Source organism: Apiospora hydei (genome assembly GCF_038363865.1).
Source record: "Apiospora hydei strain CBS 114990 chromosome Unknown utg000010l_segment0_segment0, whole genome shotgun sequence".
NCBI classification, from domain to species: Eukaryota; Fungi; Ascomycota; class Sordariomycetes; order Amphisphaeriales; family Apiosporaceae; genus Apiospora; species Apiospora hydei.
In genome coordinates, this window is record NW_027117369.1 from 1,587,988 (window position 1) to 1,610,106 (window position 22,119).

Here is a 22,119-nt window from a genome sequence, read left to right on the forward strand (position 1 = left end):
AAATAGGCTTAAATTAAATTAAGGACTTCGATAAATATATTAAATCGCGAACGAAAGGTTTATATCGCCTTTTAATCCTCGACGGCCACGAGAACTATATTTCGGCCGAATTCGAGGTATATTATAAAAACAACGGTATTATTACGTTTAATATACCTCCTTACGTTTTTTATTTATTTTAATTATTAAATATAGCACTTTATTCGCCTTTAAAGCGCGTATATTTAAAAGAAATTAAGCTATTTATTAAAACCTCGATTAATTATATTACGAAGCTCGAATTCTTTATCGCGTTTAAAGCCGCGTATTTTACTATTTTTACAAAAGTTAATATTAAATTTAAATTTAATATATCTAATTTAATACCTTATAACCCTAACGAGGTAATTAATAAATTAAATATACGTCTTCGGATACTTATACTTAGCTCGTCGCGTCCGGGAACGGTTAATACCTATAACCTTTAAACGCCGTTTAATTTTTAATAAATAACTAAGCACTTTTTTTTTATTAAAAAAGGGTGTTTATTTATTAAGAAAGCTCTTTAACGTTAATTTTAAAAGCGGTAAACTAAATAACGAAAAATATATAACGTAGTTTACCACTACGCGACGCATATTACTTAGCGACGCACTTTTTTTATTTCTCGACCTTTTTATATAAATTAATTTAATTATAACGTTTAAAATTAATTAAAACTACTCGTTATTTAAATTTTCGCTTAATTTTATATCCTTTTTATATATTCGCGCATTGTAACCTATCTCGCCGTAAATACTATAGCGCCTTTCACCGGTCGCCCTCCGTTTCGACGAACCCTTATTTTTACCTTTATCGGGCGCTAAACGCTTCCCTTTTACCTTCTCGTCCTATAGCTGCTGAGATTCTTTAATAGTAAGGGCTTTTTCAAGTTAAACTCGCGATTTTTTAACTCTTTAACGCTTAAAAAGTGCTAAATTAACCTTTTTAATATATATATCTTATCGCGTATAAAGGTTATTTTATAAACTATTTTAATTATACCCTTCGTTATTTAGTTTACCGTATTTAAAATCGGCGTTAAAAAGCTTCTTTAATAAGTAAATACCCTTTTTTTAATATAAATAAAGTATTTAATTATTTATTAAAGGTTAAACGGCGTTTAAAGGTCGTAAGTATTAACCGTCCCCGGACGGGATAGGTTAAGTGTAGGCGTCTAGAGACGTATATTTAATTTATTAATTATTTTATTAGGATTATAAAGGATTAAATTAAAAACGTTAAATTTAAATTTAATATTATTTTTCGTAAAAATAGCGAAATACGCGGCCTTAAAGGCGATAAAAAACTCGAGCTTCGTAATGTAATTTATCGAGGCTTTAATAAATAACTCGATTTCCTTTAAATAAGCACGCTTTAAAGCCGAATAAAGTGTTATATCGAGTAACTAGAGTAGGTGAAATAAATAGGGAGGTATACCGAGTATAATAATATTATTATCTTAGTAGTATACTTCGAATTCGGCCGAAATATAGTTCTTATAATTATCGATAATTAAAAGGCGGTGGGAACTTTTCGTTTACGCTTTAATATATTTATCGAAATGTTTAATTTAATTTAAGCTTGTTTCGTTATTAATCTATCTATTAAAAATCGGTTTAATTACCTAGTCGCCCGGTAAATCGGTTTCGCAGGACTAGTTCGCGAGGTAATATTAGCCTTAAACGATTAAAAACGGCGGAATATACTAGCCCTACGAATTAATATATTTAATCGCCGTTGCTTATTCCCGATTATTAGGCTAGACCGACTTCGCTTTTCTATACCGCTCGGCGCGTGTTATAACGAATATTAATCCGATTATACTTATTATAAAGCCGGTTTTATCGAAATTTTAAATATTTTTATCGACGATCCCGTATTTCGCCTTTATATTCACGATTAGCGTAAATTAACCGGAAATAACTTTAAAATCCTTATAAAAAGCCCTTTAATAATCGTACCGATGATTTATTTTAATCTTTAGGTCCGGGTTACGGTTAATAAAGCGCCTAACCTAGTGCTTACCGACGCGGTCGCCGCCGCGCGACGCGGTGAGAAGATTAGTTATATTTTCTATACCAGCGAGATCGGGAGGCATCCTTCGGATATTTAGATTAATTATATACTTACGAAGTACCTCTTTTTTAATTAAATTTAGTTTACGTCGTTTCGGTCGGATTTCGCGTTTTAAAATTCGGTTATAAACTCGATAATATAAAGTTAATTCGGGTATATTATAAACTTTTATTGCTGCTTTTTAGTTTATTTAATTTAGTCCGTTTCGTATCGCTTAAACTATTAAAACTATCCGATTTTTTTAAAATTAATTAAGTATTATAATTATAAAGGTATTACGCGTTAAAGTTTAATTATATTAAAATTAAATTTAAGTGCGTCGCTAAGTAATATACGTCGCGTAGTGGTAAACCACGTTATATAATCGTATATAAAATAACCTTTATAAAAAATTAAATACGCATATTATAAAAGGCTAATTTAGCCTTTTCGAAGCGCCGGAGAGCTAAAAGTCGCGAGTCCAGCTTAGAGAAGCCCTTACGATTAAGGAATCTCGAAGGCTATAGGACGAAAAGGCAAAAAAGAAACGGCCAGCGATTAATAAAAGCGAAAATAGTAATTTATTAAAAAGGCGCGCGACGGGCGGCAGGCGCTATGGGATCTGCGGCGAAACAGGCTATAATGCGCGAATATATAAAAAGGATATAAAATCGAATAGCGAATCGGATAGCGAGTAAATTTAATTAATAAAGCGCGTTATAATTAAATAAACCTATATAAAAATATCGAAAAGTGAAAAAAGTGTCCCGGTATATAATATATCTCGCTTATTAATAAATTATATTATAGCGGTATATATATATATATTATTTTATACGTAATTAATTATAGTTATAAAAAGTGCGATTACCGCGTAATTTAAAATACTAGCTATATAAGTTAAAGGAGCTATATAAAGGGTATTCACAGTGTACTTTTATCGATATTTCTTAATAAAGAACTAGCTAGTCACTTAGGGGTAGTTTTAAAGCTATATTCCGAGGTATGTTTATAATAATACCTTTATTAATTCCTTATTAACGGTTTATACGAATAAAATACTACGCTATTAAAGTCTAGTCTTAAGAGCTATATTTTAATACGTATTAAAATACTTTTATCGATATTTTCTACTTATTCACATAAGCTAAGAGTACTATAATTATAGTAAAGAAAGAACCGTATTAACTAATATATATTTTTTCCTTATTAGCTATTTTTAACGAAGATTTAACCAGTTAATTAAGTTTAGTTTTAAGATATATATATAAAATTATATAAAGGCCTTAACCACTTTTAAGCTTCCTATCTTAATGAATTTCGGCGCCGTTACGCATACGGGATTAATTAAAGGTGTTTATAGCTTAAGCTTAGCACTTTAACCTTAGTATAAAGTAAAGGTATATTTTTCGCCTTTTGAAATCCCGAGTTAACCATTGAAATCAAGCAGCTTTCATTCGGTTAAGGGCTAAGTTATACCCGCAGATCGCCGCTTAGAATTACTAGCTACGTCGTCTTTCGCTTACCGGTTCTTTATTTCATAATAAGGAGGCTCTGCGTTATGTTTTACTAAGGTTAATAAACCCTTTAAATCGTTATAATATTAAGGTTAAACGTAATTATAACTATGTGTACTTATTTCGGTATCGGTGAGTTAGTTTATAAGTTAACTTCGCGAGAAACGGGGTTAAGCGGAAATAATTAACTTTTAAGAGACTTTATAAACTCCGATTAAGTTTTTACTATATACTCTTAAAGTTCGAGATATTAAATAAAAAGGTTCTTCGAAAGGCTAGTTTTAAGAGAATATAAAAAACCTTAACAAGTTATATACTATAATAACTTTAATACACGAAGTTTAAGTTAATACCTTAAAACCTTAATTAAAAAGAGTATAAATAACTAAGAGAAATATTTTCTAAAGAGAGAAGAGAAAAGAGAATAAATTACTCTTAATAACCCCAGTTTTATATTTAATTAATATACGTGATATTTAACACGAGAGAAGCTCGTGTCTCTTCGATATATTTTAATAACCCTGTTATCTTTATCTATAATTAAGAAATTTCCGTAGATTATTTCCGGGCACGAATCTAGTAAATTAAGAGATGTGTCGCGAATTTATATATAATTTTATTTAGAACTTCTAATAGTAATAAAGCAGGTAACGAAAGTGGCTTCCTCTTCGATATTAACCTGTTATATCTCACGTGTATTAAATGGAAGTAGATGTTGTGTAGTTCAGAGTAATCTATTCCCTTTTTCCGTTTGTCTTGATCAGAGATATTCCCTCTATCTTTATGCCTGCCACGGCCATGTTCGGACATCCGGTTGTAAGGTTTATCTGTTCCGGAGACATGTTTCTGGATGGCTTGATCTATATGCTTAACCATCCTTTATATCTGACAGAACCTGCTCTTTGGAGAACCCTGTTATTTAACATAACTAAACGAGTTCTCCGCTTAGACCACTTTCCGCTTTAGGAAGTTATACTGTGCGAAGCATTAGTATACCGACTGTCTCGTAATGTAGTTACTGACGCCTTGGCAGATATATCACGAAGTACTGCGTCGGTCATCCAATTTTGCACCCCACTTCAAGTAATCCATATCCAACTTTAAAGCAGACAAAGCAGAACCGTCATCGGCGATTACAAATGTACTGCATGCCAGGCTTTTATATTGAACAAGGTCCTAGCGCGTCATCGATCCTGCTATTCAAGAGATCCTTCAAAAAACCACGGGATTACGTGTGCAACACCTCTTCTATTCTACGGTCTTATACAAGAGAGAAGCTCTCCGTCATTGGCGATTCCCTCACGTTGCGACCGTCGAATAATGGAGATAAGCGTTGTCGGCCGTCTGCTAAATGGCCGCGTAGAACAGGGGCCCCAGACTGAATACAGCTTAGCGTCCAGCATCGTCTCTGGCTCTTTTATTCGCTGAAAACTAAACCAACAATACAATCCACGCCTAATATTGGATGTAGTTCCCAACTTCCGCTATATCTGGCGGTTTGCTGTTTCTGGAGTCAATTATGACTTATTTCGTTCGAGTCTAATAATGGATCTCCCTACCTTCGCCAGATCTGTTTCGCCACCGTCTTGGTCAAGACTGGCGCTGTCTTGCTTAGTGCATAGCCGCGAAAATGGATAATGAGTTTAATTCGTATTAATACGATTCTTTCGACGACGACGACGGTCGTGCTGATTCTGGCTCGGCTAGTCTATCTCCTCAGGCTTTGGTTAATACTCAGCAGAGCTGGCGCGCGTCGCTTGCACCTTCGGAGGGTTTTGCGTCGGGGAACTCGGTCCAGTGCGCTGGTCGCAGGCAGCTGAGCATCAAGCGAGCAACGCTTCCCATGCTGCAGCTTGCTGATTGGAAAGAGAACGAAGCCTACGATAAGGAGCCACCTCGCTATATTCACTACTCGATTAAGCTCAAGGTGATGTACAACAATAGGGTCCTTTTAAAGGACACAGAGCCAGACTTTATGCTGGCGCCGGGTGTTTACTGGCTCAAGTTCTTACAACCAAAGCTCGAGAGACTGGTGGGGACCAAGCTCCGAAAAGCTAAGGACTCGGTGCAAATTGATGATACGACTATCACAGTCTCTGTGCGAGATCGGTCCGCGCGCGATCTCGTGGAATATTTCTACGGGTTTAATATTAACTGGAGGCTTATCGAAAAACAGTTTCGAACATGGGCGCCTCTCTTTCGAGAAGGGAAGCCACTACGACTCGCGATCGCTTTCACCTACGTAGATATTAACAGGCCCGGCGACGCATCCACCGGGGCCACTATTCGCGGGAGATTGTCTGCCACCTATGCAATGCTTACCCGACGAACAACGCAGCTACACGCTGAAGCAACGACGGACCAGCAGACTACCTGGAATAAACTCTGCGAGCGTATGCGATACCCAGGGCCGCCGTGCCACCTCGGACTATATTGTTGGCGTAATAATGCGAACAGCAAACACTATCGACTACGCACTCATCATCTACGAAGCCTTATTCAGCATATCGAAGAAGGTCACGCTATCAACTGTCACGACGATATACCCGACTTCCTTCGTACCCAGCTCTACGCCGAAGAGCAGCAGGATATGGAGCGTAAGCAAAAGCGGAAGCGCGACGTCTCTCCCCGAGATCTTCCATCTATCTAAATTACTAATGTTTTGCCTGGTTAATCCAATGAACAAGCCTCCGAAGAACATCCAGCCACCTGCCCTAGTCCTATTGCTATTTACGGTTCTAGGGACCGGGCCGTTAAGAGATATTGCGAATGGCAGTGTATTAAGGTAGACGATATAGGACTAAAGTTGGAGTTTCGGAAGGCTCGCGATTTAACTCTAGCTGAGAGTTTTGACCTGGAACAGCTATACGAGGATCAGGATTACCAGTTCCTGCTAAACAAAGGTGTAAAGCGTGGCATCGCTAAACGTTTCGTGCGCGATGTAAAAACCTGGGCTAGCCTTTTAGCGACGAGTAACGAATAATAAGCGACGAAGTACTGTTTTTATTTACGTTAGTTTTAGTTTTACGCTTCTATAGTTCTTTAATAAATAACCCTGCATGCCGAAAATGTCCTTCTGCACTTAATCGTTTTAATCTTACGATGTTTACACACCACTTTAAAAAAACAGTAAAATCCTACTGCGAGGTGTATAGGTAGCTATATAGTTTAATAAAGGCTTTAAGCTCGGCAAAGAACTCTTTAATCGGCTTTAAGTTTAATAAGTAGGGTGGTGAGAATAAGAGCTTAATTCCGGCATTATTACACAGCTATTAGATTTTATCGGGTTAATAAAACGATGTATTATTTATAATTAAAATAGACCTCGGTTTTAACTATTTTTTATATAGAGGTAAAAAGCTCGCGAATAAAGTCTTCGAATACCTTACTATTCGTAAAACTTTAAAAGATACGCGAAAATATAATGTTTTTTAAGTATAAGCCGGTAAAATTTAATATTTACGACTACGGTAAAACCGTGCAGTTTATACGGGCGCTACGCTTTAAAGAGACTATTCGGTTCGTTAAAAGCCCGCACGTTTATTATAACCGAATTCGTTAATATATACTAAATAATAAAAGCGGAACTCGAATAAAGTATAGCTATAAAAATCGCGTAGGTCGGCATTCCGTTCTTCGGTTACGCGTCGCGTAATTTTCTTAAATTATTCGATAAAAGCGAGGGCTTTATTCACGCTTAATTTTATTACCTCGACGTCGAATTCGTTCGTAAGAAATATAACTATCTCGTCTTAATATATTTCGGGTTTCTCGATTAAATGATTATATAAAGCGTTAAGCATCGGCGGCGTAATAGTTCGAGGTCGTCCGATGGCGTTCCGAGGCGCTTTAATAGTATTAAAGTATCGTAGGTTCGCTCGGATTATATTAACGAACCGGGGGTTATAAATAACGGTTACGGTAATTTATTTATTATTAAACTAATAACTTTTAATTATACTTTAAACGAGTTAATATATATAGCCTTTATTAAGTTTAATACTATTATTAATAGCTTATTAATCGATAAAGTTAATAGTAAATATCTTAGTTCGTAGTGTTTTAAAAAGCTAAAGACTAAAGACTAAGGCCCGCTTAAACCACCCGCTAGCTACCGCCTGCCACTTACCGCTTAAAAGCCCTGCCCTAGGACAACAGCCACCGAAGACCTACCTAAAGAGGCTGCTGCCTTGCATTACAGCATTAGATAAATCTCCCCGTGCATTTACTAATCACATCGCTATACGCACTAAACGTCAGGCACAGAATAAACGGCTCGATTAGCACAACGTGTAGATCCCGTGACTAGCTTAGCCTTATTACCATTACCTTAACAATGGCCGCAATGTGTGCCTTATATTAAACGTGGGATTCGTTATATTAATTAACTTGCAGGGCTATGCTCTATTATACTTATTATAATATATAACCCTGCTTAAAGGGCTAGCCCGGAATATCCTTATTTAAAACCTTCGAGGTACTCGTATTTTTTTATTTAATATACCCTCTTAAGGCTTTCGTTATACTTATCTCTTTTAAACTAGTCGATTTATACTATAATATACTCCGTTAATTTAAATTATATTAAAATATACTAATATACTTTTAATAAAAAGCTTAACCGTATATTTTTTCACCGTTAACTTTTTATATTTATTTCCCTTTTAATAAGTAAATCCTCGAAGGCCTTTACTTTATTAAAACTTATTTCCTTCGTTTTACGGTTTTAAATCTACCTATTAATATTAATTAACCCTATTTATTAATAAAATATTTTATAATTATTTACCGTAAGGGCTTTAATAAGCTCGTTAACGATTATATCCTTTAGAAGTATATATTCTATTAAAATATTCCCTTGGTTAAATTCTTAACGTAGCTAGTAATTATAAATATTAACGTGTCGTAGTTTCGTTCGTATTATTACGACCTCCGTGGTAATTAAACGTATTATTTAATTATTATTATATTAGACTTTAATTTTTCTTTAATTTAATCGTATTTTTAATTCCTTCGTAAGTCGCTATATAATTATTATTTCTTTAACGGCGAAGGCTAGTGTTAATAACTCTACTTTCGTGGTCGATATAGTAACAGTATCCTGCTTTCCAGCCTTTTATCCGATGATCCCTTCGAAAAGTTAAATAGCGTATCCTTGAGAGCTTTTTCGATTAAGGGTGTTATCGGCAAAGGAGGCGTCACTAGCGACGACGAAGTCATCTCTACCCCCGAGCTAAAGGCTTAGATATCGTGTCTCGTATAAGTAGCATAGCACTGTATTTACCGCTAGGTGGTATTTTAGTCTAGGTTTAAAGTTTAACCTAGCTAAACGTAATATCGTAAAGGCGACGTTAAGGCGTATAATAACTACTGCGTATAAAATAAATTTAACCTTTTTAAAATAATTAGTACGCTCCTTTTTAAATAACGACGCCGTCGCGCGGTAATAGTTTAATAGTAATTATTAATATTTAAGGCTTCGTTTTTAATATAAAGTTAATAAAAATATAACGTAGTTTACTAGTAAGTGAGATATATTATATACCGGGACACTTTTTCCACTTTTCGATACTTTTTATATAGGTTTATTTAATTATAACGCGTTTTATTAATTAAATTTACTCGTTATCCGATTCGTTATTCGATTTTACATTTTTTTCACATATTCGCGCATTATAGCCTGTTTCGTCGCAAATCCCACAGCGCCTGCCGCCCGTCGCGCGTTTTTTTGATAAACTATTATTTTCGCCTTTATTAATCGCTGGCCGTTTCCTTTTTACTTTTTCGTCTTATAGCTTTCGAAATTCTTTAATTGTAAGGGCTTTTTTTAAACTAAACTCGCGACTTTTTAACTCTCCGGCGCTTCGAAAAGGCTAAATTAACCTTTTATAATATACGTATTTAATCTTTTATAAAGGTTATTTTATATACGATTATATATATACCTTTCGTTATCTAGTTCACCGCTTTTAAAATTAACGTTAGAGAGCTTCTTTAATAGGTAAACATTTTTCTTTTAATTAAAGAAAAGTGTTTAATTATTTATTAAAGGTTAAACAACGTTTAAAAGTCGTAGGTGCTAACCGTTCCCGAACGCGACGGGTTAAGTGTAAATATTTAGAGACGTGTATTTAATTTATTAATTACTTTATTAAAGTTATAAGGTATTAAATTAAATACGCTAGATTTAAATTTAATATTAATTTCCGTAAAAACAGTAAAATACGCGGCTTTAAACGCGATAAAAAACTCGAGCTTCGTAATATAATTTATCGAGGCCTTAATAAAAAGCTCGATTTCCTTTAAATAAACACGTTTTAAAGCCGAATAAAGTGCTATATCGAGTGGTTAAAGTAGGTAAAATAAATAAGGAGGTATACCGAGTATAATAATATTATTATCTTAGTAGTATATTTCGAATTCGGCCGAAATATAGCTTTCGTGGCTATTAATAATTAAGAGGCGGTAGGAACTTTTCGTTTACGCTTTAATATATTTATCGAAATACTTAATTTAATTTAAGCTTATTTCGTTATTAGTTTAACTATTAAAAATCGGCTTAATTACCTAATCGCCCGGTAAATCGGTTTCGCGGGACTAATTCGCGAGGTAATATTAACTTTAAACGATTAAGAACGGCGGAATATATTAACCTTATAAATTAATACATTTAATCGTCGTTACTTATTCTTAATTATTAAACTAGACCGATTTCGCTTTTCCACGCCGCTTAGCGCGTATTACGACGAATATTAACCTAATTATACTTATTATAAAGCCGGTCTTATCGAAATTTTAAATATTTTTATTAACAATCCCGTATTTCGCCTTTATATTCGCGACTAGCGTAAACTAGCCGGAAATAATTTTAAAATTCTCGTAAAAAGCTTTTTAATAATCGTACTAACGATTTATTTTAATCTTTAAGTCCGGGTTACGGTCGATAAAACGCCTAACTTAATGCTTATCGACGCGGTCGCCGCCGCGCGACGCGGTAAAGAAATTAGCCATATTTTTACACTAGCGAAATTAAGAGGCATCCCTCGGATATTTAAATTAATTATATATTTACGAAATATCTCCTTTTTAATTAAATTTAGTTTACGTTATTTCGGTCGGATTTCGCGTTTTAAAATTCGGCTATAAATTTAATAACGTAAAATTAATTCGGGTATATTATAAGCTTTTATTACTGCTCTTTAATTTATTTAATTCGGTTCGTTTCGTGTCGCTTAAATTATTAAAACTATCCGATCTTTTTAGGATTAATTAAGTATTATAATTATAAAGGTATTACGCGTTAAAGTTTAATTATATTAAAATTAAATTTAAGTGCGTCGCTAAGTGATATACGTCGCGTAGTAATAAACCACGTTATATAATTAAATATTTAATACTTATAAACGTTAGTTTATAAGTATTTTATTTAAAAGTTTATTTTTTTATAGTTTTAAAAATAAAATAATTCAATTAATTTAAATTATTCTTTAAAAAAGTGCCTTTTAAAGAAGTTCTTCGGCGTTAAAAAAAGTTCTTTTCGATATATACGCTCTCCTTTTCAGAGCTTTTTTTATAAGGTAAAGACGTTTTTAAAAGCCTGTAACTCTTAATCTTTTAAAAGGGCTTAAAAAACCGCTCCTCGGATGTGTTTATTTAACCGCGCTTTCGTAACTTCCTTTCCACCCTTTAAGGCACCGACGCAGTGGGCCCGCAATCCGGCCAGGAAGGCGAGCCGCTCCGATGGGTTCAGGCTAAGTGTGGTTAGGTTAATAAACGAAGGGTTAAAAGGATCGTTAATAGCATTAACCCCTTCGGAGATAATGCTTAAACCCTGTGGGTCTATACGGCCTTTTAAGCTCGTTTTAACTCTTCGTAGGACTATTTCTAAAATAATTAAATATAAAGCATTCGGAGGTAAAATAGGGAAAGGTGTTTATATTAAGGCGAAGATCGCGGTTATATAAAGGTAATTAAGCTTATTCGCTTTATTAATAGTTTATTAAAGAGGTTTTATTATTTCGTTTCCTTATACTTTAATATTAACGTAGCTTCTCGATATTCGTTTCGCCGGCTCTTTTAAGCCGTTTTTATAAAAGCTATTATTTAAGTTTTCGGCTTTTATAATTAAAATAGTTTCGAAATTAATACCTTAAATACGTTTATTATTAAGTAAAGTAATAATTTTATTTATTATCGAATAATTTATTAAACGGAGGTTATTTCGTAAATCTTCGGTTATATCGAAAAATACTTCTTTTTCGTCGAATTTAACGTCGGGTACGTATACGACTCCTTTTTTTAAAGGGCTTTAAATTCGAAATATATTCGTTGAGTTATAGCCGATTAAATAGCCGATTTAAGCTCGTGCTTTTATCTTTCGAGCCGATTTTATTTTAACGCCGCTTTCGATAAGAGGGCGTATACTTTATAGCTTAATATTTTAAGGTAATTAATCTTAAAGGTAATTTCTAAGGCTTTAAAATTAACTTATCTCGTAAAAGTAATATATATTAACCCGTAACGTGGTTTACTAGTAAGCGGGACATATTATATACCGGGACATTTTTTCCACTTTTCGACACTTTTATATAGGTTTATTTAACCATAACGCGCTTTATTAATTAAATTTATTCGCTATTCGATTCGCTACTCGATTTTATATTTTTTTATATATTCGCGCATTATAGCCTGTCTCGCCGTAAATCCTACAGCGCCTGCCGCCCGTCGCGCGCTTTTTTAATAAACTACTATTTTCGCTTTTATTAGTCGCTGGCCGCTTTTTTTTTACTTTTTCGTCTTATAGCCTTCGAAATTCCTTAATCGTAAGGGCTCCTCCAAGCTGGACTCGCGACTTTTTAGCTCTCCGGCGTTTCGAAAAGGCTAAATTAGCCTCTTATAATATGCGTATTTAATCCTTTATAAAGGTTATTTTATACACGACTATATATATACCCTTTATTATTTAGTTTACCGCTTTTAAAATTAACGTTAAGGAGTTTCCTTAATAGGTAGATATTTTTTTTAATAAAAAAAGAGTACTTAATTATTTATTAAAGGTTAGACGGCGTCTAAGGGTCGTAGGTGCTGGCCGTCCCCGGACGCGACGGGCTAGGTGTAAATGTCCGGAGACGCATATTTAGCTTATTAATTACCTCGTTAAGGTTATAAGGTATTAAATTAAATACGTTAAATCTAAATTTAATATTAATTTCCGTAAAAATAGTAAAATACGCGGCCTTAAACGTGATAAAGAACTCGAGCTTTATAATATAATTAATTAATGTTTTAATAAATAGCTCGATTTCTTTCGAATACGCGCGCTTTAAAAGCGAATAAAATACTATATCTAATGGCTAGAGTAAATAAAAAAAGTAAAGAGGCATACTGAGCGTAATAATGCCGTTATTTTTACAGTATACCTCGAATTCGGCCGAAATATAACTCTCGTAGCCGTTAAGGATTAAGAAGCAATATAAACTTTTCGTTCGCGACTTAGTATACTTATCGAAATGTTTAATTTAATTTAAGCTTATTTTATTATTTATTTAATTATTTAAAGTCGGTTTAATCACTTAATTACCCGGTAAGTCGCATTTGATAACTTAGTTCGCTAAGTAATATTAGCTCTAAACAATTAAAAACGGCGGAATATATTAGCTTTACGAATTAATGTATTTAATCGCCGTCGATTATTCTTAATTACTAAGCTGAACCGATTTCGCCTTCCCACGCCGATCGGCGCGTATTATAACGAAGGTTAACCCGATTATGTTTATTATAAAGCCGGTTTTATCGAAATTATATATATTTTTATTAACGATACCGTATTTAGCCTTAATATTCGCGACTAGTTTAAACTAGCCAGAAATAACGTTCGGATCCTCGTAAAAAGCCTTTTAATAATTATATTAACGATTTATTCTAGTTTTAAAGTTTAAATTACGGTTAATAAATCGCCTAACCCAGTGCTTACCGACGCGTTCGCCGCCGCGCGACGCGGTAAAGAAATTAGCTATATTTTCTATATTAGCTATATTAAGAAATATTCCTCGAGTATTTAAATTAATTATATAATTACGAAACACCTTTTTTTAATCGAATTTAATTTTTATCGAAAATATCCGATTTCGCGTTGTAAAGGTCGGCCGTAAAGTCGGTAGTTTAAAGAAGTTCGTGGGACATTAAAGGCTTTCGCAGCAGCTCTTTAACTAATATACTTTACGGGGTTTCGCGTCGCTTAAATCGTTAAATCGATCCGTTCTTTTAATAAAGGATTAAGTATTATAATTATAGAATTAAAACGTATTAAAATTTAAAAAGTATAGTCGGTCGAAAAAGTGTCCCGGTATATAATATGTCCCGTTTACTAGTAAACCACGTTATAGCGTTTACTACTTTAATCGGTATCGAGGGGTTTTATTTCGAATATAAATTACTATATTTATAAATTTTTTTATTAACGATTAAAGGAGTTTATTTTCAATTTTAATAGTGCGGGCTATTTATATAATTATACCCTTTAAACGCTTCGCACCTTTATTTTATACTTAAATATTAAGTATAAAAAGCTTAACTACGATATAAAGCTCGTTATAAAGTATATTATAAATCTTTTAACTATTAATAAATTTATTATCGTATTCGGCGATTTTAATTTTATAATTTAATTATAACGTAGTTTATAAGCGAAATAACTATATAAGCGAATTAATCACTTTCTAGGATTTCGTATAATAAAATATAAATTAACTTTATAATAACGTATAACGTGGTTTATTACTACGCGACGCATATCACTTAGCGACGCATTTTTTCCACTTTTCGACCTTTTTATATAAATTAATTTAATTATAACGCTTAAAATTAATTAAAACTACTCGTTATCCGATTCCTCGCTTAATTTTATATCCTTTTCGCATGTTCGCGCATTGTAACCTGTCTCGCCGCAAACACCACAGCGCCTTCCACCGGTCGCCCTCCGTTTTAACGAACCCCTATTTTCACCTTTATCGGGCGCTAAACGCTTCCCTTTTACCTTCTCGTCCTGTAGCTATTAAAATTCCTTAATAGTAAAGGCTCCTCCAAGCTAGACTCGCGATTTTTTAGTTTTCCGGCGTTTAGAAAATACTAAATTAACCTCCTCTAGTATATGTATTTTATCGCGCATAAGGGTTATTTTATAGGCTATTTTAATTATACCTTTCGCTATTTAGTTTACCGCATTTAAAATCGGCGTCGGAGAGCTTTTTTAATAAATAAACACCCTCTTTTTAATATAAATAGAATACTTAGTTATTTATTAAAGATTAAACGGCGTTTAAAGGTCGTAAATACTAGCCGTCCCCGAACAAAATAAGTTAAATATAAGCGTCCGGAGATATATATTTAACTTATTAATTACCTCGTCGGGATTATAAAGGACTAAATTAAAAGCGCTGAATCCGGATTTAATGTTATTTTTTATAAAAACAGCGAAATGCGCAGCTTTAAAGGCGATAAAAAACTCGAGCTTCGTAATATAGTTTATTAAGGCCTTAATAAACAGCTCGATTTTCTTTAAATAAGCACGCTTTAAAGCCGAATAAAGTACTATATCGAGTAGCTAAAGCAGGTGAAATAAATAAAGAGGCATACCGAGTATAATAATATTATTATTTTAATAGTATATTTCGAATTCGGCCGAAATATAGCTTTCGTGGCTGTCGATAATTAAGAGGCGGTGGGAATTTTTCGTTTACGCTTTAATATGTTTATCGAAATACTTAATTTAATTTAAACCTATTTCGTTATTAATTTAATTATTAAAAGTCGGCTTAATTATTTAGTCGCCCGGTAAATCGGTTTCGCGGGACTAGTTCGCGAGGTGATATTAACTTTAAACGATTAAAAACGGCGGAATACACTAGCTTTACGAATTAATACATTTAATCGCCGTTACCTATTCTTAATTACTAAGCTAGACCGATTTCGTTTTTCCACGCCGCTCGGCGCGTGTTACGATAAGTATTAACCCGATTATACCCATTATAAAGCCGGTCTCGTCGAAATTCTAAATATTTTTATCGATAATCCCGTATTTCGCCTTTATATTCGCGACCAGCGTAAACTAGCCGGAAATAATTTTAAAATCCTCGTAAAAAACTTTTTAATAATCGTACCGACGATTTATTTTAATTTTTAAGTCCGGGTTACGGTTAATAAAGCGCTTAACCTAGTGCTTACCGACGCGGTCGCCGCCGCGCGACGCGGTAAGGAAATTGGCCATATTTTTTTACACCAGCGAGATCGGGAGCTATCCCTCGGATATTTAAATTAATTATATATTTACGAAGTACCTCTTTTTTAATTAAATTTAGTTTACGTCGTTTCGGTCGGATTTCGCGTTTTAAAATTCGGCCGTAGATTCGATAACGTAAAGTTAATTCGGGTATATTATAAGCTTTTATTATTACTTTTTAATTTATTTAATTCGGTCCGTTTCGTATCGCTTAAATTATTAAAACTATCCGATCTTCTTAGGATTAATTAAGCATTATAATTATAAAGGTATTACGCGTTAAAGTTTAATTATATTAAAATTAAATTTAAGTGCGTCGCCAAGTGATATACGTCGCGTAGTAATAAACCACGTTATAAAATATTAAATTTAATCGGAATCCTTATTTTTAAATACTTTTATATTATTTTAATAAGTGCGCGTATTATGCCCGGGCTCCCCGTAAATTTTATAGCGTCGCGGGCGCGTTTTAAGCCTTTTTATACGACTACTATTCCGGCGCGATTTATCCTATAACTGTCCGTTAATATCCCTTTAAGACTATAAATTTTTTTTAGCTTATATACGAAGTAATCCTTTATTTTATAGCTGTTTTTTTTTCGTACGGCGGCGCCGGCTAAGTATTTTATTTACCTTTCGTAGTACGGTTATTTTACTTTTTAAAAAAACGAGCCGGTATATAATTTACGTTATACTTTTCGCGATTTAGTTAAGTCTAGCGAAAATTAATATCGGAGAGCTATTTTAATATCGCGCGATTCGATTTTTAACGTACTCGGTTTAAAATTAAGCTTTAATTAAGTTATTTAAGGTCTTTAATTTTTAAAGAATAAATAGGCCGGAAAACGTTTACGGAGGTGTTAAAGTACGTAGCTTTATATTTAATTATAAAATAACATATTCTAGATTATACGGGACGAGTCTTGTCCCTCGGAAGCCTTTTTTATATATTCGAAACGGTGAAAGTCGCTTGGAACGCTTTTAAAAATGCTGGTAGAAAGTCCTTTTTAAAATATAAGTAATATACGCCCGCATAAAACCTTTAATTTCTTTCTCGTACGCCCTTTTTAACGCACGGAAACAGCCGATATTAAAAGGTTAGAGCTTATATAACGAATAAAAAAGTATATAGAGTATAATAATCGAGTTGTTTTTATAATAAAGTTCGAAATCTATCGAGTAGTGGCTTTCGTAGCCGTTTAAGATTAAGAGGCGATAACGACCCTTCGTATAAAACCTAGTATATTAATTAAAATATTAAATCTAGTCCTCGCCTCTTTTATTTATAGTTTAACTATTTTTAGTGACTGCGATTACCTAGTCTTTCGGCAATAGGCTATCCTTATACTAGGAAAAGAGGTACGTTTTCCCGGAAAAGATAATGTATAAAGGGATAACGTAACCGTGTAATTTAACGCCTTGAATTACTATAACCTATTCCCGGTTCCCTTGCTATATTACCTTAGGCTTTCCGCGTTAATCGGAGGTGGTTACGATTATTTCGGACAAAATTTAATTTATAATAAACCCGGTTTCGTTAAAATTATAAATATTCTTTTTTAAATCTCGTATTTATAAATTATATTCCGTACGAGGGTAAACTACGCGTAATACGCGTCGGGATTTTTATAAAGGACTCTTTAATAATCGATTTTTCGATTAAAACGCGTCCGGAAGTCCGGTTACCGTCGTACGAAGTTAGAGGCCCAGTTAACGCCGACGCGTTCCGCGTCGCGTTAACGAAGTAATCGATTCGCTATATTTTTTATATTACTTATTTAAGGAAGGAATAATTATAAATTTAAGTCGATTATATAACGTGGTTTATTATTAAGTAGTCCGTATTATTAAATAGTTTACTTTTACTACTTTTCGATATTTTTATAAAAGTTATTTTAACTACGACGCTTTAAATTAATTAAAACTATTCGCTATCCGAATCGCTATTTAATTCTATATTTTTTTTATATGTTCGCGCATTATGACCTGTTTGGCCGCAAATGCCACAGCGCCTGCCGCCCGTCGCGCGCCGCTTTAATAAATTACCATTTTTACCTTCGTCGGTCGCTAGACGTTTCCCTTTTACCTTCTCGTCCTGCAGTTTTCGAGATTCCTTAATTGTAAGGGCTCCTCTAAGCTGGACTCGCGATTTTTTGGCTCTCCGGCGCTTCGAAAAGGCTAAATTAGCCTTTTTTAAAGTACGTATCCGATTATATATAAAAGTTATTTTATAAGTTATTTTAATTATATTTTTCGTTATTTAATTTACCGTATTTAAAATCGGCGTCGGAGAGCTTTTTTAATAAATAAAAACCCTCTTTTTAATATAAGTAGAGTGCTTAATTATTTATTAAGGGTTAAACGGCGTTTAAGGGTCGTAGGTACTAGCCGTCCCCGGACGGGATAGGCTAAGTATAGGTATCCGGAGACGCATATTTAGCTTATTAATTACCTTATTCGGGTTATAAAGTATTAAGCCGGATACGTTAAATTTAAATTTAATATTAATTTCCGTGAAAATAGCGAAATATACAGCTTTAAACGCGATAAAGAACTCGAGCTTCGTGATATAGTTTATCGAGGCCTTAATAAATAGCTCGATTTCCTTCGAATAAACACGTTTTAAGGGCGAATAAAGTGCTATATCGAAAGGTTAAAGCAGGTGCGATAAATAGGGAGGTATATTAATAGTAATAATATCGTTATTTTAATAATATGCTTTAAATTCGGCCGAAATGTAGCTCTCGTGGCCGTCGAGAATTAAGAGGCGGTAGCGACTTTTCGTTTACAATTTAATATATTTATCGAAGTACTTAATTTAGTTTAAGCTTATCTTATTATCGGTTTATTTATTAAAAGTTAGTTTAATTATTTAATCGCCCGGTAAGCCACTTTTACGCGATTAGTTCGCGAGGTAATATTAATTTTAAACGATTAAAAAAGGCGAAATATCTTAGTTTTACGAATTAATATATTTAATCGCCGTCGATTATTCCCGATTATTAAGCTAGACCGATTTTACCTTTTTATACCGATTAACGCGTGTTACGACGAGGGTTAACCCGATTATGCTTATTATAAAGCCGGTCTCGTCGAAATTCTATATATCCTCGTTAACGATGCCGTATTTAGCCTTAATATTTACGACTAAGCTAAACCAGCCGGAAATTACGTTTAAATTTTCGCAAAGGGCCCTCTAATAATCGTATCGACGATTTATTCTAGTCTTAAGGTCTAGGTTACGGTTAATAAATCGCTTAACTTAGTGCTTACCGACGCGTTCGCCGCCGCGCGACGCGGTAAAAAAATTAGCTATATTTTTTACATTAGCGATCTTAGGAAATATCCCGCGGGTATCTAAATTAATTATATATTTACGAAGCACTTTTTTTTATTCGTATTTAATTTATGCCGTGGGTATTAAATATCGCGTCGTAAAGTTCGGCCGTGGATTCGGTAACGTAAAATAGTTCTAAGAACGTCGTATACTTTTACAGCATTTTTTTACTTAATAAATTTAAGGGCTTTCGTGTCGCTTAAATAGTTAAACCGATCCGGTTTTTTTAAATTAAATTAAGCATTATAATTATAAAGTTATTACGCGTTAAAGTTTAATAAAGGTCGAGAAGTAATAAAGGTGAACCACTTAATAATACGGACCACTTAATAGTAAACCACGTTATTATATAATTATATTTTTTTTAGAATCCGTTAATTTTTAAGAATTAGCGGATATTTCGCGTTTCGTAGAAATACCGAGCTGTCGGTTATAAAAGGTTATATAAGGGACTTTATATATTCGGGCTACGCGTCGAAGACTTAATTTTAAGTTATTTTTAAGCGCTTAAAGCGTTAAAACTATTTACCCTTCTTCTTAAGTATTAATTATAATAAATGGTGAAAAAATTAAATTATAAAAGTTTTTATACGAAATTTAACGAACGTGGTTAATTCGCTTATATAGTTATTTCGCTTATAAATTACGTTAATTAAAAATAAAGTAACGTGGTTTACTATTAAGTCGAATATATTATTAAGTTAAATACTTTTATTACCGATTTATTTAATTAAACTTTAACGCGTAATAACTTTATAATTATAATGCTTTATTTATTTTAAGAAAAGCGGATAACTTTAATAATTTAAGCGTTACGAAACGGTTTAATTTAAATTAATTAAAAAGCTACGGCGAAACACTACGTCGTTTTATTATTTACCCTTAGCGACCGATTTTACGGCCGAATTACACGACGCGAAATCTAATATTTAAAATATAAATTAAATACGATTAAAAAAGAGGTGCTTCGTAAATATATAATTAATTTAAATACCCGAAGGATGTTTCTAAAAATGGCTAGTGTAGAAAATATAGCTAATTTCTTTATTACGTCGCGCGGCGGCGACCGCGTCGATAAACACTAAGCTAGGCGCTTTATCGACCGTAACCCGGACCTTAAAATTAAAATAAACCGTCGGTACGACTATTAAAGAGTTTTTTATAAAAATCCGAAGATTATTTCCGGCTAATTTAGCTTAGTTATTAATATTAAGGTTAAATACGATATCGTTAACGAGAATATATAGAATTTCGATAAGATCGGTTTTATAATAAATTATTACGACCCGACCTGCTTATACGGCCAAGAAAATAGGCGCAGCGGCTGCGGAAATACGAAGCCCCGCAGGGGAGCCAAACAAACCGAGAAGGCTAACGCACGAGCCATATAGTTACGTAACGACTCACTACGAATTACCAGTGAGCCGCAGTAAGCCGCCGTATTAAATCACCCTGGATCACTAGTGAGCTAAATTAATAACAAAGGGATCACTAGGTCGCCAATAAGCGGCGGTAATTTAACGGGCCGAGTAAATATTAATAAAGGAGCGAAGTAAAATATAAAACGAACGTTTTTTTATATAGCCTTTTAAATACTCTCGTTTATTTAGTAATTAATTTAAATATTAATTTTTATTTATTAATAAAATATATGCTTTAACGATTTATTATAATATTATAAATTACGCTTTAACATTTATTTAAAACTTAATTACTTTATTTACTTTATTAATAATGCGATTTTATTACCCGTTTAAATATTCTCTCGCATTATTAATATAAACCCGCGTATATTTTACTAGGTTTTTATTAAACCCTTAATAAGTATTATTATATTTTAATTACTTTTATTCTTACGAGTTATTACTTAAACTTAAAGTAATATTCGATATTATAGCACCTTAAACCTTAGCCGGGAGCGCCATTAATAACCTTACGAAAGGACCCGACGTCCTCGTAATAATCCGATACTTATAAGCATAACTTAAACAGGTAAAAAACGAGAATATTTAGCTCGTCGAATAAATTACTACTATACCTGCCTTAATTTCCGGACACGGTGGGTTTAAGCTTACGCCCCCGCAGACCTACGATAATAAGGAAAAAAACGTCCAAAGTTTCTTTACATAGGTCAAGGCCTATCTACGCTTTTACGCCCACGCTATTACTACCGAATAAAACAAGGTTTTTTACGCCGCAGGATTCTTTAAAAAAACGCACTTATATAATTCGAACTTATTATACGCGATTACTTTAATAACCTTAATAAAAATAATTAAAAAAACGATACTAAGAGACTTTTCCGTAGTTATATCGGGTTTAAAAAGAAACTAAAGGCTATTTTCGAAAATCCCGATAAAATCCGGACTATAGAGCGAATGCTTATATAGTTTAAATAAAAAGGATCGGTATCTTAATACGCCGCCAAGTTTAAATAAATCTTTTAAAACGGAATAAAACGACGATAACGCCTTAATAACACTTTTTACGCCGGGCTGCGAAAAGAAGTAAAGAACGAAGTAAGCCGGGAAAATAAACCGAATAACTTCGATAACTACGTTAAAAGGATTATTAAGATTAATAACCGACTATATAAACGACGATTCGAATAACGAGGACACTAAGGATTCTAAGCTAATAATAATAAATTAAGGGCTAATAATAGGCGACCTATTTAACGATAAGCATTAAAAAAACCTTTTTTAATTACTATAGTAAACTTATAAACTTTAACGTAACTTAGTATAATAAGAATAATAAAAAATAAAACGTTACTTATTATAATTATTAAAAAAAAGGATATTACGCTAAAGACTACCGAAACAAAAAGATATTTAAACTAGTACCCGAAGGACGATATGTTAACGCTACCAAAAAAAAAACCGGCCACAGCAGCTATTAAAGGCAACGAG

The 22,119-nt window shown here is 33.3% G+C and overlaps 1 protein-coding gene across 1 annotated transcript; it reads left to right on the forward strand.

Moving 5' to 3' along the window:
* Window positions 1-5,223: 5,223 nt before the first annotated feature.
* PG997_014702 (uncharacterized protein) lies at window positions 5,224-6,243 on the forward strand (the record flags this gene model as incomplete). Its single annotated transcript, XM_066819016.1, has 2 exons — window positions 5,224-5,243; window positions 5,301-6,243. The coding sequence occupies 2 exons, from the start codon at window positions 5,224-5,226 to the stop codon at window positions 6,241-6,243; spliced, it is 963 nt and encodes a 320-aa protein (XP_066661204.1).
* Between the last annotated feature and the right edge of the window lie 15,876 nt (window positions 6,244-22,119).